Here is a 19,586-nt window from a genome sequence, read left to right as displayed (position 1 = left end):
TTTTTTTATTGAAGTTGGGTTTTGGGAAAGTGACTTAACTGTGTCCCTCTCCCAAATTGGGCAGTAGATAATTCAACCCATGCTCTGTAATCTGGTTGTAATATCAGGCCCAGTACTTTGTGTCCGCACAAACTTACCACGACAGTTCAGTCACACCACGGGAGGAATTTTGTGGGTCCTGTGGTGGCATGTGGGGTGATTTAATTAGGCATGAGCTGTTTTTTCTGGATTTCCCACGGCGGGTTTTAGTATCGCAATTAAGTCAGCGGTGTGTTTGCAGCAGTCTGGGGCTCCCCCTGCATGGTGGCAGATTACAGCTTTGCATGCATTTCCATACCATGAATACTCCTAGTTCTGTGGTCCAAATCACCTTATTCTTGTGTTTAAGAGAATAATTCACATGCTAAAAAAGGGGTAGTGGACCTTCTCAACTAAAATATCCTACAATATAAAGAGAAAATTAACCATAAAGGCCATTCAGCCAATCATCTCATCCTTCTAATGTTCCTACTCAGCCAGCCTTCCAACCAACTATATTTTTAGACCTTACTATGGTATATTACTCCAAATCACATCTCTTTGGATAAAAAATCTATTAGAAATTTATTTTTCAACAGTTGAAATTTATGTCCTCTCATCTTTGCTCACTTCATTATATTCTGGTCTCAAATTTTATATCTTTATACAGCTTGCTCCTCTCCTGTTACTCTTCTCTCCAGACTGCAGTGTTCAAGCTTTCCTCAAAATCCATGCCCTTTACACAAGATCATTTCTACTACTTTGCTATCTACCCTCCCTATCGTTGTTAACTAATTCTATTAAGGGATATGGAGTAAAAGCAGTATATGGAGTTAGGTCACAGATCAGCCACGATCTCACTGAATGGTGGAAGCAGCTTGAGGGTCTAAATGGCCAGCTCCTATTCCTACAAAACAGCTGACCACCCAACTTGCCCTCCTGGTTCCCATGTTAGCCAATATTGTTAACGTTCTCTCCCTTCAGATGTTGTCCCTCACTCCTTTAAATCTGCCATCATCACCCTTCTCAAAAAAACAACCCTTGATCCTACCGTCCATGAAAACTACCTTCCCAGCTCCAACCTCCCTTTCCTCCCTAAAGTCCTCGAACATGTTGTTGCCTCCCAAATCCATGTCCATCTTTACTGGAACTTCATGTTTGAATCCCTCCAATCAGGTTTCTGCCCTTGCCACAGCTCTAATCAAAGTCTCAAATGACATTCTATGTGACTATGACGAAGGTACACTTTCCCTCCTTGTTCTTCTTGACCTGTAGCTTTTGACACGGTTGACTACATCAACCTCTTCCAACACCTCTCCTCTGTTGTCCAGCTGGGTGGGACTGCTCCCTAGTTCCATTCTTATCTATCTAATCGTAGCCAGAGCATCACTTGCAATGATTTCTCTTCCTGCACCATTACCTCTGGTGTCCTCCTTGCCCCCTCCTATTTCTTATCTACATGCTGTCCTTTAGCAATGATATCTGAAAGAACATAGTTTTTATATGTACACTGATAACACCACTACCTCGCTCGACACCTCCACAATTATCAGATCACTCATCCGACATCCAATGGATGAGCAGAAATCTCCTCCAATTAAATATTGGGAAGACTGAAGTGATTGTTTTTGGTCCCCGCTACAAACAATCTACAGGCTCCATCTCTTTCCCGGAGATTAAACCAGTGTGTTCGCAACCTTGGTGACATATTTGACCCAGAAATTAGCTTCCCACGACATATTTGCAGCTTCACTAGGACCCCTTATTTCCACCTTCGTAACACTGCCTAACTTCACCCTGTCTCAGCTGAATTCCTCGTACATGCCTTTGTTACCTCTAGTCTTGGTTATTCCAACACCCACCTATATTCTACCCTCCTTAAACTTGAGTTCATCCAAAACTATGCTGCTATGTCTTGACTCTTTTAAAATTTAAAATTATTATCCTCATTTTAAAATCCCTCCATGGCCTCACCCCTCCCTATCTCTGTAATCTCCTCCAGCTCCATAACCCTCCAAGATAGATGTGCTCATCTAATTCTGGCCTCTTCAGCATTCCCGAATTTAATCGCTCCACTATTGGTGACTCTGCCTTCAGTTACCCAGGCTCTAAGCTCTGGAATTCCCTCCCTACACCTCTCTGCCTCTCTCCCTTGCTTTCCTCCTTTAAGACACTCCTTGAAACCTACCTCTTTGCTCATCTGACCTAATATCTCCTTATGTGGCTTAGTATCATATTTTGTTTTATAATGCTCCTGTGGGATATCTTATTACATTAAAGTCACTATATAAATATAAGTTGTTGTTATTATCCCAATATTCCAATGATGACCAGATTTGCAAACACTGGGCTAAGTTCTGTCTTTGCAGCGCTGGGCAGAAAGGGCAGAATAAATGGCAGCCCGCATGCACGGGCCACACACCGCCGCAATCTTCAGCCCAGCGGCTCATTATAATATGCCGGGTGGCCCCCCCCCCCCAATCACACGGCGGGGGCGGCCTCAGCGACACAGTCAACGGCATCGCCTCTTTCTGCACAGGCGCTGGTGCTACTTTTGAAGGGTTGCCAGGCCTGCTTTGACAGATCAAAGTTGATCCACCCACCCGCCAATTACACCAGAAAAACCTTTTCCATGCCAACTACATTTAGTGCAGAGTTGACCCCTTTCACCCTCCCCCCCACTTCACCTCAAATGCAGAAGTTCCCCCTTCCCCACCTCAGTGGCAGCAGGTTTCCCTGGATGAGAAAGTGAAGGCGTGGGAGTGCCACATGTCACTCGGAAGATCAGGAACTGCCAGTAAGATCACTCGGCTTCCGTTTAAATGTATTTAAATAGCTGATTTGAATATTAAAATCTGAGTCTGCTGTGGAGTGGCAGATGTGCCACCAAGGAGCTTCCCCGCTGCTGAGAAGATCAGACCCGGCATTCCTGGCGTCAAGCTCCGTGGTGGGCCGCTGCCGCTGTGATTTTTCGGCCCCCTGCCAAGCAGCTCGACATCGGGAGCTCAACAAAATCTAGCCCACTATTCCAAGCCACGCCTGACCAGTGCATTATAAAGCCTCAGAATAATCTTGTAGGCTCGTACTCTATTGTTCTGGCTATCACAATGCTCCATTTGTTTTCTTAATTGCCTCTTCACATTATATCAATACTAAGGGCTAAAATGAGTTAAGGCTTGTTTTCAGGCACAGAGTCGCATTCGCTATCTGCCCATGCCCGTTTCCATTGAGGTAGGCAGCAGCCAAGTAGCATACACAGATTTAAATGATTACAGTGTTCACCCAAGCGCGGCCATGCTGCTGTCTGCCTGAGTGCTCAGCAGGGGGATGAGCAGTATGCACTGATATCAAATGTTGCAACCCAGCCTGCTCATCTTAATGGTAGTCTGGTCTTCTTAAAGGGGAGTTGCACTCAGTGGAAGGGAGCTGATTGGCTGTTTTGACACTGGCTGTAAGTAGAAACTGCACAAAGTTCACAGATGCGGTGCTGGAGGCCTAAGTGGTGGAAGCTGACAGGAGGACAGATGTCATGTTTCTGCAGAGGGAACACCCGCCGAAGGGAATGTGAGCAGATGGTTGGGGAGGTCAATGCCTGGAGTCTGGCCCCGAGGAACTGGCAGCAGTGCTGCAAGAGTGCAATGACTTCACGCAGGTGGTCACGGTAGGTGAATGAATCTTCACATAACATCTCCCGCCCAGCGCACCACCAGCCTCTCATGGTGCTCAAGGCACCACACCCTCATCACTCAGCCAGAAGCAGTCCCTAACTCTCTGAAGTCAGGCTTAACATCCAGATACTCACCTCACCGTCACACACTTACCAATGCTGCCAGTCTCACCCCGACCTCTCAATGCTTCCAATTATGTTCAGCTACTCAGCTGTGGCAGGCACATCAACTAATGACAATGCAACACAGTCACTGGCATTCTTCCCTCTCTCTTGCAGTAGGTGGTGGCCCATATCCACCAGGAGCAGAGAAGAACCAGTGGGGGACAAGGACGCCTGCATCTCCTAAGCCTTACGTAAGAGATGGTTCTCTGCATCATAGAGCCCACGGCAACTGGTGTCACTGAGAACATTGAGGATTATGGTATATTCCTGCATCATGGCCCTTCTCAACTCCCACCTTACCCTCATCCTGCTACATGGCATGACATGCAAGCTGCTGATGGCATGACCATGCACCTTTTGCTTTCCAACCCAACCCCCTTCCCTCACCCCAACCTTCCCTTTCTGACTTTTCAGCTTTCAGACATCGAAGAAGTGCTGCCTGCCCATCCACTGCAGCCTCAGGAGGAAGGGAACGTGCGGCACCGTAGCATTGAAACAGAAGCACAGTCAATTGACTTGACACTCACAGCCACCAGCTCAAATAAATACTATCTCTCTGTAACCTTCAGAGAGTAATGTTAGAATCTGGATCTGCACATGGCGAGTTATGGGGCACGAGTGGGCTTCAGACAAACCCGAGGAAAGGATAGTTCTTGTGCCAACTTGCCAAAGGACAAGAAACATTCTGCTTCAGGGGACTCAGATGAGGACTTGGATGGGGCAGCATACAGGAGAAAGCTGAAGAACATGCATGCACACCAAAATACTTGAGACATTGGCAGGCCTGCCAGACATCCTGTTGTCACTGTCAAGGAGCATTATCAAGGTCTGGCTCTAACATGGCACAGGGCATTGCGCAGAAGTTGGAGCCCATCCTTTCCAGCATGGAAGTGACAGCCAACTCCTTGACAGCACTTGTGGACCCACCTGTGATGCAGCATTTGGTAGCTGCAGCACAGACAGAAACCAGCCAGGTTCTCAGTGCTGCAGTGGAAGCTTAGACGAAGGTCATAGTTCCATGCTTGCTGCCTTGTAGGCTCAAACTGGTGCCATCATGGCTGCCATTCTCAGTGCTCAAAAGGGCGTGAAGGCTTGCACAGCAATTTGTCCTCCAACAGATTACTCGGACTGCTGAGACCCCACCCTGGGGGAGTGGTAGTGGCCCCCGTGAAGTAGGAATCTGCTGTCCTCTCTCAGGATGACAGGATTTGTGCTACCAGCACTGTCACTCCAGTCACGGCCTGTACGGAGCAAAGGCATTCCGGATATCTCCTCCTTTCACACAGAGATTTCCCTCTCTACAGTCTCTGCTCCATCTCCCTGTCATGTGGCAGACCTAGAGGATCTGGAACTACAGCCTGTAGCAGCCTTTGTGTGGGCAGGTCAACAAATACTCTGCCCTCCCCATGAAGATGCAGCAACACATTCTGCCGAATCCAGCAACTCACTGCAACACCTCTAAAAACACTCTGCAGTACTTAGAAAACATTCCAATCGCATAAGTTATTCAAGGTCACCTCACCTGGAAGTTTAAATAGAGCCAGGGGGCAAGTTCCTCTTGCAGCTGAACACATGTTCAGCTTTGAGTGACAAGTGAATGCATTCACTGGATCTGTGTGGTCCAAGTTTGCAATATGTGCATCAAATCAGCTGGCTCCAGTGGTGCTACAGCGCCAAATTTTTCAGCATGAAGGCGATAAGTTGTATACTCATTCTTTGTCCCAATTTTTTTTATTCGTTCACGGGATGTGGGCGTCGCTGGCTAGGCCAGCATTTATTGCCCATCCCTAAATGCCCTTGAGAAGGTGGTGGTGAGCTGCCTTCTTGCACCGCTGCAGTCCATGTCGGGTAGGTGCTGTTAGGAAGGGAGCTTCAGGATTTTGACCCAACGACAGTGAGGGAATGGCGATATAGTTCCAAGTTGGTTGGTGTGTGGCTTGGAGGGGAACTTGCAGGTGGTGGTGTTCCCATGCATCTGCTGCTTGTTCTTCTAGGTGATAGAGGTCGCAGATTTGGAAGGTGCTGTCGAAGGAGCCTTGGTGCATTGCTGCAGTGTGTCTTGTAGATGGTACACACTGCTGCCACCATGCGTCAGTGTTTGTGGATGGGGTCCCAATCAAGCTGGCCGCTTTGTCCTGAATGGTGTTGAGCTTCTTGAGTGTTGTTGGGAGCTGCACCCATCCAGACAAGTGGAGAGTATTTCATCACACCCCTGACTTGTGTCTTTAGATGGTGGACAGGCTTTGGGGAGTCAGGAGGTGAGTTCATCGTTAGTTCCGAAGAAGGGTCACTGACCCAAAACGTTAACTCTGCTTCTCTTTCCACAGATGCTGCCAGACCTGCTGAGTGGTTCCAGCATTTCTTGTTTTTACTCCCTATTTTGGTATTCAATTCCCCTCGTGATAAACGATAACATTCTATTAGCTTTGCTAATTACGTGCTGTACCTGCATACTAACCTTTTGCGATTCATGCACTAGGACATCCAGATCCCTCTGCATCTCAGAGCTCTGCAATTTTTCACCATTTAGATAATATGCTTCTTTTTTATTCTTCCTGTCAAAGTGGACAATTTCACACTTTCCCACATTATACTCCATTTGCCAGTCTTTGTCCGCTCACTTAATCTATCTATATCCCTTTGTAGCCCCCTTACATCCTCTTCACAAGTTACTTTCCTACCTATCTTTGTGTCATCAGCAAATTTAGCAACCATACCTTCGGTCCCTTCATCGAAGAATTTATGTAAATTGTAAAATGTTGAGACCCAGCACAGATCCCTGTGGCACACCACTCATTACATCTTGCCAACTAGAAAATGACCCATTTATGCCTACTGTCTGTTTCCTGTTAGCGAGCCAATCTTCTATCCATGCCAATATGTTACCTCCTACACCATGAGCTGTTATTTTCTGTAATAACCTTTGATGTGACACCTTATCAAATGCCTTCTCAAAATCCAAGTACAATACATCCACCGGTTCCCCTTTATCCACAGCAAATGTAACTCCCTCAAAGAGCTCCAATAAATTGGTTAGACATGATTTCCCTTTCACAAATCCATGTTTGTCTCTGCCTGATTACCTTGATTTTTTTCTAAATGCCCTGCTATAACGTCTTTAATAATAGCTTTTAACATTTTCCCTAAGACAGATGTTAAGCTAACTGGCCTGTAGTTTCCTGCTTTCTGTCTGCTTCCCTTTTTGAATAAAGGAGTCACATTCACTATTTTCCAATCTAACGGAACATTCCCCGAAGGTGTCTGGTCAATGGTGACCCCCAGGATGTTGATAGTGGGGGATTCAGCAATGGTAATGCCATTGAATGTCAAGGGAAAATGGTTAGATTCTCTCTTGTTGGAGATGGTCATTGCTTGGTACCTGTGTGGCGCAAATGTTACTTGCCACTTATCAGCCCAAGCCTGGATATTGTCCAGGTCGTGCTGCATTTCGACACAGACTGCTTCAGTATCTGAGGAGTCGCAAATGGTGCTGAACATTGTGCAATCATCAGCGAACGTCCCCACTTCTGACCTTATGACTGAAGGAAGGTCATTGATGAAGCAGCTGAAAATAGTTGGGCCTAGGACACTATCCTGAGGAACTCCTGCAGTGATGTCCTGGAGCTCAGATGACTGACCTCCAAAAAGCACAACCATCTTCCTTTGCGCTAGGTACAACTCCAACCAGCGGAGAGTTTTCACCCGATTCCCACTGGCTCCAGTTTTGCTGGGGCTCCTTGATGCCATACTTGGTCAAATGCTGCCTTGATATCAAGGGCAGTCACTCTCACCTCATCTCTGGAATTCAGCTCTTTTGTCCAAGTTTGAACCAAGGCTGTAATGAGGTCAGGAGCTGAGTGGCCCTGGCGCAACCCAAACTGAGCGTTAGTGAGCAGGTTATTGCTAAACAAGTGCCACTTGATAGCACTGTTGACGACACCTTCCATCACTTTACTGATGATTGAGAGTAGACTGATGGGGCAGTAATTGGCTGGGTTGGATTTGTCCTGATTTTTGTGTACAGGACATACTTGGGCAATTTTCCACATTGCAGGGTGGATGCCAGTGTTGTTGCTGTACTGGAACAGCTTGGCTAGGGACGCGACAAGTTCTGGAGCACAGGTCTTCAGTACTATTGCCGGAATGTTGTCAGGGCCCCATAGCCTTTACTGTATCCAGTGCCTTCAGTCGTTGCTTGATATCACACGGAGTGAATTAAATTAGCTGAAGACTGGCATCTGCGATGCTGGGGACTTCAGGAGGAGACCGAGATGGATCATCAACTCAGCAGTTCTGGCTGAAGATTGTTGCAAATGCTTCAGTCTTGTCTTTTGCACTGATATGCTGGGCTCCCCCATCATTGAGGATGGGGATATTTGTGGAGCCACCTCCTCCAGTTAGTTGTTTAAGTGCCCATCACCATTCACCACTGGATATGGCAGGACTGCAGAGCCTAGATCTGATCCGTTGGTTATGGGATCTCTTAGCTCTGTCTATTGCATGTTGCTTACGCTGTTTGGCATGCAAGTAGTCCTGGGTTATAGCTTCACCAGGTTGACATCTCATTTTGAGGTATGGGGGTCTGGTGCTGCTCCTAGAAGCCCTCCTGCACACTTCACTGAACCAGAGTTGGTCCCCCAGCTTGACAGTAATGTTAAGAGTGGCAGATATGCCAGGCAATGAGGTTACAGATTGTGGTTGAGTACAATTCTGCTGCTGCTGATGGCCTACAGCGCCTCATGGATGCCCAGTTTTGCATTGCTAGATCTGTTCAAAATCTATCCCATTTAGCACTGTGGTAGTACCACATGACACAATGGAGGGTATCCTCCATATGAAGATGTGACTTTGTCACTCCTACCAATACTGCCATGGACAGATGCATCAGCGGCAGGCAGATTGGTGAGGGCGAGGTCAAGTATATTTTTCCCTCTTGTTGGTTCCCTCACCACCTGTCGCAGACCCAGTGTAGCAGCTATGTCCTTTAGGACTCGGCCAGCTCACTCAGTCGTGGTGCTACCGGGCCACTCTTGGTGATAGACATTGAAATCCCCCACCGAGAGTACATTGTGCACCCTTGCCACCCTCAGTGCTTCCTCCAAGTGCTGTTCAACATGGAGGAGTATTGGTTCATCAGCTGAGGGAGGGTGGTAGGTTGTAATCAGCAGGAGGTTCCCTTGCCCATGTTTGACCTGATGCCATGAGATTTCATGGGATCTGGAGTCGATCTTGAGGACTCCCAGGGCAACTCCTTCCTGACTGTATACCACTGTGCCACCACCTCTGCTGGGTCTGTCCTGCCAGTGGGACAGGACATACCCGGGGATGGTGATGGCAGTGTCTGGGACATTGTCTCTCAGGTATAATTCCGTGAGTATGACTATATCAAGCTGTTGCTTGACTAGTCTGTGGGACAGCTCTCCCAACTTTGGCACAAGACCCCAGACGTTAGTCAGGAGGACATTGCAGGGTCAACAGGGCTGGGTGTGCCGTTGTCATTTCCAGTGCCTATGTCAATGCCGGGTGGTCCGTCTGATTTCATTACTTGTTGACTTAGTAGCGGTTAGATACAACTGAGTGGCTTGATGGCCATTTCTGAGGGCATTTGAGAGTCAACCACATTGCTGTGGGTCTGGAGTCACATGTAGACCAGACCAGGTAAGGACAGCGGATTTTCTTCCCTAAAGGAAATTAGTGCACCAGATGGGTTTTTACAACAATTGACAATAGTTTAATGGCCATCATTAGATAGGTTTTTAGTTCTAGATTTATTAATTGAATTCAAATTCCACCTTCTGCCGTGGTGGGATTCAAATCCATGTCCCCTAAGCAATACCCTAGGTCTCTGGTTTACTAGTCCAGTGACAATACCAAATATATAAAACACTTATAAAATATAGAAAACATATAAAATATATAAAACACTTTACATTGTCAACATTAAATTTTACATTTTATTTGCCTGTCCATATGGTTAACTTATTTAAATTCCTGTGCAAAATGTTGACTCCCAATTTAATTGGGAAGGATGCTATGCATAGCATTGAGACTTTAGAAGTTAGAGTGTAACATAGGCTAATGGATATATACCCTATAAATCATACATGCATGATATGTTATACCAATGTGCCTATACACAATGTGCAAACGCATATAATAGTGCATATAATAACACAAAACTCAAATAGATAAGTATGCTTATATTCTCATAATATTCAACCTGCTCTCTTCACAGAGCAAAAAGAACCCAAAGGTCTGCAAGGCATACATACTCAAAGCTATAGGCACAAACCACTGACATTTGAATAAAGAATACGCATACAGACATTTTACAAGAATTAAGTAGTTTTGCAGTTTGAGGAAGTACATGGAGCATTGGTGATGAAGGGGTAAAAGTGATGAGGAATCAGAAGGTACAGCTGAAGACTTTATTGGACTTGCTTTTTAACATTCGAATACATGGTCATATTAAACATTTCTTTAGCCCATGCATGTCTGTGGAATGTGGTGTGGTTAGACTGGATCCACAGTTGTCTGCCACTTACCAGTAATATCTGCAGTGCAAAATCCAGGCAACCCTGGCCACAGACACTGTTGGAGCACCTCTCATGAAAATCCCATTTTGCTTTGAAGGTTTTAGGGTTCAGACTCTAAGAAGCAGTCATGACAGGTTTCAACTCATTGACACAACAGAAAATTATGAAGGAGGGATTCAAAAACTTTATAGGTGCTCAATGTTCTGTGTTTCACATAGATCAGTGGGCAGACAGCATGAAAAGATACCCTCCAGCAATGGTATACATGGAGCAGCAATGGAGCGACCAATAGCCACTCAAGATAGCTGCAGTTTTGTGTCACCAAGTAGTCCTGAAAAAGTGACAGTGGAAACTGCTTTTAATTGCTAGATTTTTTTTCTGGCAGGGTCATATATAGGATCATAGGAAAAAGCAGGAATAGGCCATTCAGCCCATCGAGCCTGCTCCACCATTCATCTACCTCTACGCCATTTTTCACCACTATCCCCATATCCCTTGATGTCATCAGTACTCAGAAATCTATTGATTTCTGTCTTGAACATGCTAATGATTAAGCTTCCACAGCCCTCTGGGGTACAGAATTCCACAGATTCACCACCCTCTGAGTAAAGAAATTCCTCCTCATCTTAGTCTTAAATGTCCTGCCCTTATTTTGAGACTGTGTCCCCTGGTTCTAGACTTGCTAGCCAGAGAAAACATCCTATCCACATCTACCCTGTCATGCCCTGTAAGAATTCAATGAAATCACTTCTCATTCTTCGAAACTCTAGAAAATATAGGCCCAGTTTCTGCAATCTCTCCTCATAAGACAATCCCGCCATCCCAGAGATTAATCTGGTGAACCTCCATTGCACTCCCTCTATGGCAAGTATTCTTCCTTAGATAAGGGGACCAAAACTGTACACAATACTCCAGGTGTGGTCTCACCAAGGCTTTATACAATTGAAGCAATACATCTTTACTCCTGTACTAAATCCTCTTGCAATGAAGGCCAACACACATTTGCCTTCTTAATTGCTTGCTGCACCTGCATACTAGCTTTTAGTGACTCATGAACAAGGACACCCAGGTCTCTTTGGACATCAACATTTCCCAACTTCTCACCATTTAAGAAATACTCTGCCTTTCTGTTTTTTCTACCAAAGTGGATCACCTCTTATTCACATTATACTCCATCTGCCATGTTCTTGCCCATTCACTTAGCCTGTCCAAATCCCCTTGAAGCCTCCTTGCATTCTCCTCACAACTTACATTCCCTCCTAGTTTTGTGTCATCTGCAAATTTGGAAATATTACAATTGGTCCCTATATCCAAATCATTTATACAGAATGTAAACAACTGTGGTCCAAGCACTGATCCTTACTATTACTTACACATTTACAAATAAAAGTCCTTCCTAATCCTGTATCTCGGAATCTTACAATCAGATTACATAGTTGCTTCAGCATTACTGCCACTGGAAATTACCCTGCAATGTAAACATGGCCCTGGACTCCAGTTAAACCATGTTTTAACAAGAATATATCATCCGTAGTAAATATAATAGTTTCTTTGCATGCAAATATTTCAAAAAATAATTGCAGGAACTATGTAGAAAAATAAAGACAGCAGTCTACAAAATTTTATACATATCACTGTTAAATACTTAGCTTAAGCAATGGTTTATGTCCCAAAAACTTATGTTAAATCATGTAGCCTGTAGTATTATTCTCAACATACGAAGCAATCCAGAATGTTAACACCAAGATTCTACAATATTGAGCAGGAAGAAAGCATTAGATTCTATAACTCTTCACAAGATAAAAATGGATTAGGAAGGACATCCATTCAGAAACTCACTATTGCAGCATGGTACTTTTGTCTTGATCCCAAGGTTTTGTCTCCACTTTTCTACCCTGAAGACCAAGCCACGTATTGAGCACTCATTGGGCTGGATTTTATTGAGCTCCCAATGTTGGGCTCCATGGTGGTGGTGGGGGGGGGGGGGGGGGGGGTGCTGGGGGCAGGAAGATCACATCAGCAGCTCCCCACCACGGAGCCTGATGCTGGGATTGGGGGCCCGATCATCCCGGCAGCGGCAAGGCTCTGTGGTGGCCCCCCTGCCGCTCAGCGATGGGACCCAACTTTAAATAAAGAATAGGAATACATTTACATACCTTTCACGTGACAGCCTTCACTTTCCTATTCAGGGAAAGTTGGCACCACCGAGCTGGGGAAGAGGGGAACCTAAGGATTTTTAGTGAATTGGGGGAAGTGGGGTGGAAATGGGGTCAACTTTGCATTTCTAGTGTTGGGGGGAGGAAGGGGTGACCTCTGTACTTTGTGTAGTTGGCGACAGGGGAGTGGTGGGGGGGAGGTGGTCAGATATTAAATGTAAGTGTTTTGGGTGGGAAACAGGGCAGCCATTTATTTTCTTTGTATCAGGGGTGCGGGGGGTGGTGGTACGGGCCAGGAATCAATTTACAGTGAATTGGGGGAGGGGGGTACAGGCTTCAACTGTGCAGGTCTGGCAGCCTTTTTAAAATGGCACCAGCGCCTGCGGGCAGCTAACGCCGTTGCCGGCGTCGCAGAGCCCACCACTGCCCTGCATATGTAGATGACCTGCCACACACTAGATCGCGGCAGCATGGCGGCGTGCAGCCCGCATGTCCATTTTTTTCACCTGCCAGCACTCCCAGCAGCAGAAGAATAAAATTCAACCCATTGTATGAATAAGCACTTTTTCATATCAGTCCTAAATTTGCCTTAAACTAGTTTGAACCCTTGTCTACTTGTCCAATTCTTGCAACTTAGTTTTATGTACTATTCTGGATACACATTTCCCATACAGCTTACTACATTACAAATCTTCCACTCTCTTCCTTTCAAGACTGAAATATTCAGGCTTCTCCAATCCTTCCTTATAATTCAGATCTCTGGCAGTAGTAATGAGCCTCATTGCTCTTCTCGAACTGTCTCCAGTGCTTCAGTGTCTCCCTTATGCTTCGTGACCAGAACTGGGCAAAGTATGGCGTAAATATTAACACATAACTTCTTCTGACTTGTACTTATATTGGCTATATAGTTGTGTTCTTTTTAATTTGTTAGTTGCTGCTCTGCTTGTCAACTGTGAAGCCTACTAAGATCCCAAGTTATTCAATTTAATTCTTAGCTATTCATGGGGTATTTTTTTATTTTTTTATTTATTTAGAGATACAGCACTGAAACAGGCCCTTCGGCCCACCAAGTCTGTGCCGACCATCAACCACCCATTTATACTAATCCTACATTAATCCCACATTCCTACCACATCCCCACCTTCCCTCAATTCCCCTACCACCTACCTATACTAGGGGCAATTTATAATGGGCAATTTACCTATCAACCTGCAAGTCTTTGGCTGTGGGAGGAAACCGGAGCACCCGGAGAAAACCCACGCAGTCACAGGGAGAACTTGCAAACTCCGCACAGTACCCAGAATCGAACCCGGGTCGCTGGAGCTGTGAGGCTGCGGTGCTAACCACTGCGCCACTGTGCCGCCCTTATGTTACCCACTTTCCTTTTCTATGAATGTACAAACACCTGGAGAACATAGGTCAACAACAAGCCCTAGTCTTTCTTGTTGAATACACCAATAATCCTAATTCAGCAACTGATTAACCCTGCATTTAAATTTCTGCATATAAAGACAGATTTGCAGATAATAAAATGTCTAAGGAAGAATTCTGTAGGAAGAAGAACTATATTTGTCATCCAAAAGATGACCAACAGTTTAACAAATACTGATACAGCCCCCAAAAAATCTGGCAACTCAAAAACATGGCATTACATAAAAGTTTTCACAGGGAAGTTGGCCATTCAGCCCAACCAGTCTTTTTGGTATTCATCCTCCACACAAGCAGTAGTTCAAACCCATATGCTCACCTTGCTCCTGTATTCCTTTATTCCTCTTTCCTTCAACCACTGATCTAACCTATTCTTAAATGTTGTGTTGGTCTCTGCAGATGAGCATGCTCATCAGAAACTCTCAGACTAAGACTGTATCTAAGACTGTATGAGTAACCTCATCTGCAGAATGATGATAGATAATTATTTTTGGAGTTGGAATGAGATCCTTTTTTTGTACAGTTTCTCAGACGAACTATTTTCTATGCCCTCAATTGACCATCATAATGAAGGGGACACCTAGTGAATAATTGAAAATGGCAGATAATTTAGTGTCTCATGTTTTCCCATTTAAAAAAAATAATTTGTCTGATCGCTGGCTGCCTGGATTCCTGTTGGTGCTTGTGGACAATACTTGTGTACAGCGACAACTTTAGAAGAATGAATGGCTCAGAATAGGGGTGACTAGAGGAAGCATTTATCATCAGTGGATTTACTTTTGTGGCAAAATTAATGCAAGGTTATTATGTATAGAATACGATAAAGATTCTGACCTTGTCAGGCCTGATGCCAACTACTACTGCTCTCCTGACCCAACACCAATTACTATGAACATTTTCACAGATAATTGAGCAATGGATGATGGAATGCTTGAATAATCAAAGTCATACCATATATATTTTGTAACTGATTTTGCCAATAAACGTGAATCATTTATTGCTGCAATATTATTTGGATAGTTATCATAATGCTAGAAATATTAGGAAAGACAGCCAAAATCTTAAAATGCCAATAGGTTTTTGGACTCAGATTTTCACCATAAATCCCCACACTATTAAGTTCTCAATTGTGGCCACCTAGCTGCGGCGTGGAATATGTAGATGTATGGCTTCTTAATGCAGACAAAGAAAAAATCTGAAGAAGAATCACCCATGAAACACTCCCAAGCACAGCCAGGTAGCAGTTAAAGAGCAGATTGGTCAGGAAACAGATAGAATCATAGAATGGTTACAGCACAGAAGGAGCCCATTCAGCGCATCGCGTTTGTGCTAGCTCGCTGCTAGAACAACTCACCTAGTCCACTCACTGGCCTTTTCCCCGTAGCCCTGCAAGATTTTGTGCTTCAGATAATTATCTAATTCCCTTTTGAAAGCCACGATTGGATCTATCTCCATCACACTCTCAGCAGTGCATTCCAGATCCTAACCGCTGGCTGCTCATATTGCTGTTGCTCCTTTTGCCAATCACTTTAAATCAGTGTCCTCTGGTTCTTGATCCTTCCGCCAATGGGAGCAATTTCTCCCTATCTACTGTGCAGACCCCTCCTGATGTTGAACACCTCTATCAAATCTCCTCTAATCTTCTTTTCTCCAAGGAGAAAAGCCCCAGCTTCTGCAATTGATCTATGTAACTGAAGTCCCTCATCCCTGGAACCATTCTCGTAAATCTTTTCCGCACCCTCTCCAATGCCTTCACATCCTTCCTAAAGTATAATGCCCAGAGTTGAACACAATAGTTTAGTTGAGGCCGAACCAAAGTTTTATACATGTTTATCATAACTTCCTTGTTTCTGTCCCCAGTGCCTCTATTTATAAAGTCCAGGATATCATATGCTTTATTAACCACTTTCTCAATCTGCCCTGCCACCTTCAATAATTTGTGCACACATACCCCCAGTCCCTCTGCTCCTGCACCCCATTTAGAATTGTATCCTTTATTTTATATTGCCTCCCCTTGTTCTGCCTACCAAAATGAATCATTTCACACGTCTTTGCATTAAATTTCACCTGCCACTTGTCTGCTTATTCCACTAGCCTGTCTAAGTCCTCTTGACATCTATTACTATCCTCCTAACAGTACACTATCCTTCCAAGTTTGAAATTGTGCCCTGTATACTCAAGTCTAGGTCATTAATAAATATCAAGAAAAGCAGTGATCCTAACATCGACCCCTAGGGATATATCCTCCTCCAGTCCAAGAAACAACAATTCATCACTACTCTCTGCTTCCTGTCACTCAGCTAATTTTGTATCCATTCTGCCACTGTCCCTTTTATTCCATGGGCTTCACCTTTGCTGACAAGCCTGTTATGTGGCACTTTATCAAATGCCTTTTGGAAGTTCATGAACACCACATCAACTGCATTACTCTTGTCAATCCTCTCTGTTACCTCATCAAAAATTCTAGCAACTTAGTTAAACACAATTTGCCCATTACAAATCTATGCTGGCTTTCCTTAATTAATCCACATTTTCCCAAGTAACTGTTAATTTTGTCCTGAATTATCGTTTCTAAAAGCTTTCCCACCGTTGAGGTTAAGCTGACTGACCTGTAGTGGTTGGGCTGATCCTCACACCCTTTTTTGAACAGGGGTGTAACATTGCAATTCTCCAATCTTCTGGCACCACTCCTGTATCTAAGGAGGATTGGAAGATTATGGCCAGTGCCTCTGCAATTTCTACCCTTACTTCCCTCAGTATCTTTGGATGCAACTCATCTGATCCTGGTGATTCATCAACTTTAAGTACAGCCAGCCTATCTAATACATCCTTTTAGCCCATCCAGTGTCTCAACTATGGGCGGCAGTGGTTAGCACCGCAGCCTCACAGCTCCAGTGACCCGGGTTCGATTCTGGGTACTACCTATGCGGAGTTTGCAAGTTCTCCCTGTGACCGCGTGGGTTTTCGCCGGGTGCTCCGGTTTCCTCCCACAGCCAAAGACTTGCATGTTGATAGGTAAATTGCCCCTAGTATAGGTAGGTGGTAGGGGAATTTAGGGAAGGTGGGGATGTGGTAGGAATATGGGATTAATGGAGGATTAGTATAAATGGGTGGTTGATGGTTGGCACAGACTTGGTGGGCTGAAAGGCCTGTTTTAGTGCTGTATCTCTAAAAAAAAACAAAAAACTACCTCCTCTTTCACTATGACTTTGGCAGCATCTTCTTCCTTGGTAAAGACAGATGCAAAGTACTCATTTAGAACCTCAGCCATGCCCCCTGCCTCCCTGTCCCTAATCCGCCCACTCATTTTACCATCCTTTTACTAGTTATATCTCTAAAGAAGACTTTTAGATTCCCTTTTACATTAGTTGCCAGTCTCTTCTTATACTGTCTCTTTGCTTCCCTTATTTGTTTTTTTACTTCCCGTCTGAACCTTCTATATTAAACCTGGTTCTCACTTGTATTATTCACCCGACATTTGTCACGTACACCCTTTTTCAGCTTCATCTTACTCTCTATCTCTTTTGTCATCCAGGAAGCTCTGGCTTTGTTTGCCCTACCTTTCCCCCTCGTGGAAATGTACCTTGACTGTACTTTGGTGTTCAAAATATGTTAAGAGTTTTGCCTGCCAGTCTTTAATTCCAATTTACCATGGGCAGATCTGTTCTCACCCCACTGAAGTTGGCCCTCCCTCAATTGATTATTTTTACTCTGGATTGCGCCTTGTCCTTTTCCATAACCAACCTAAACCTTATAATATTATGATCACTGTCCCCTAAATTTTACCCTACTGATACTTGACCCACCTCCTTTCCCAGAACCAAATTCAGCAATGCTCTCTTCCTTGTTGGACTGGAAACATACTGATGTAGAAAATACTCCTGAACACATCTAACTCATCTATAGATTGTTGAAGTTTTGATTGGATAAAAGGGCAGAATATATCCTAAAAAAAGCATGCAACTCAGGAGTTAAATGTACTACTCTACGAAAGTCACATCAACTGTATGCTGACTTAGCTGGAGCAGCAGTAAGAATACTGCAATTACCCTCACCACCTATACTAAAGAAGAAAAAACATAGCTAGTGTTCAATTCAAGCTCACTCTTTCTTGCCTGAGTTCTATCCAATGCTTTCTGTTACAACTACTCCTGCATGGATGTCAGACAAAGGCAGGATTGTATTTGGCTGTGATGATCTCACATTGACCAAGAATAATCACTTGAGCAAAATGCTGGAGAACAATACCCCAGCATGAGTTACTGTGTTCAGGAAGAGGGGTATGGTGAAAATAAGAGAAAAAATCAGAGAGAAAACAAAACAAATGGAAAGAAAATTCAAGGCTGAGGATTCTATGTCATCTGACTGAACTTGAAATTGCCTACCATAGTGAAGGAGAACTATAAAGAGTCTCTAATCGCTGAAAATGTGGCTCAATATGGGATGTTTGATTATTGAAGTGTGACATAACTCACTGTGACTATGTTAATCACGGATTGGGATGTAGTAGTTAATTTAAGTAGGTATTGTAACTGTTGTTACAACAGGAAAAATAAACAAAGGTTTACAAGTTAACAAACAACAAACAAAAATGATTATACAAATGAATTACTCATCCTGTTATAACAACCTCTTATTAAGACCATTTATCATGATACAATATTGTACATTGTGCTGTTCCCCACATCATTACAACTCAAACTGACAGAATACAAGAGATCTTAGAGCATAAAAAAAAACAAAAACCTCAGAACATCTGGTAATCCCATCACCCGTCCATATGTTACAAACATCATGCTGCTTTTCCCTTAAGACAGATTAGAAAAATCATCACATTTGGTTTTCTATAATTACATACCTGCAGTTTGGTATTTTAATAGCTTCACCTGTTAATACTGCAGCAATTAGTAGGCAAAAATGTGAACAGTTGGTATTGCAAAGCACCAAAAATATCTGTAAAATGTTTTATTGCCTGCGGTAGAGACAGGCAGCTTGATGCTGGCGTTATGAAGTGCCACTGGCAGATAACAGGATTATTTGTACCTGGTGAGGTGCAGTTGGTGCTCAGATTTGCTCAGTAGTTCCATCAGCTTTAGACATTCATCCTTCGATCTTGCTGCATCCTGCTGGATATGCTCCAAATGGCACTTAGTTTCATTCAGTTTCAGTTCAAGTTTCTGTTGCTCCTAAAGAAGAAACACAGATCTGAAACAAATTCCAAATCTCAGTTAAGTCTTCAGAACCAAAGTGTTTACCATGTTGGGAGCACTAGAAAAAATGTAATAACTTTCAAGAAATAGCAGTCAATTTTTTTAAAATTACATTAACTTTCAGGACTGTAGCAATGATCCTGCACCAACTGAGAATAGAAATTTTAAAACATAACCATTTTTGTTTTCACCAATTACATGTACAGGGCAAAAATCGCAGACCAGTGGATATTCACAACTTGCTTTCCAAGTGCACTATAATGGTGTCCTTCTAGCTTATTCAGTGAAAAGAACTTATTACTCTTGAGAACTCCTATCTTTACGCACCCTTCAAGTGGCATGTTGGACTCAGAACTTAATCAGTCTAAGGCCCTGACAATGTATAATCTAGTTACCTTACACCTTA

General features: G+C 44.0%; 1 protein-coding gene across 12 annotated transcripts in view; it reads right to left on the bottom strand.

Annotated features, from left to right (window-relative positions):
• sdccag8 (SHH signaling and ciliogenesis regulator sdccag8) overlaps positions 1–19,586 on the bottom strand; it is a 402,434-nt gene that overhangs the window by 173,050 nt on the left and 209,798 nt on the right. For all 12 annotated transcript variants that reach the window (XR_010976277.1, XR_010976278.1, XR_010976282.1 and 9 more), the window contains one exon: positions 19,014–19,156. Coding sequence is in view for 6 of the 12 variants with exons in the window: in XM_068045388.1 (XP_067901489.1) it covers positions 19,014–19,156 (143 nt within the window). In the remaining 6 variants the exon portion in view is untranslated. The remainder of the gene's footprint in view (positions 1–19,013; positions 19,157–19,586) is intronic.

This window comes from Heterodontus francisci, chromosome 13 (genome assembly GCF_036365525.1).
Source record: "Heterodontus francisci isolate sHetFra1 chromosome 13, sHetFra1.hap1, whole genome shotgun sequence".
Taxonomy (NCBI): Eukaryota; Metazoa; Chordata; class Chondrichthyes; order Heterodontiformes; family Heterodontidae; genus Heterodontus; species Heterodontus francisci.
The sequence above is the reverse complement of the archived record's forward strand: the minus strand, read 5'-3'. Positions and strand labels throughout refer to the sequence as shown.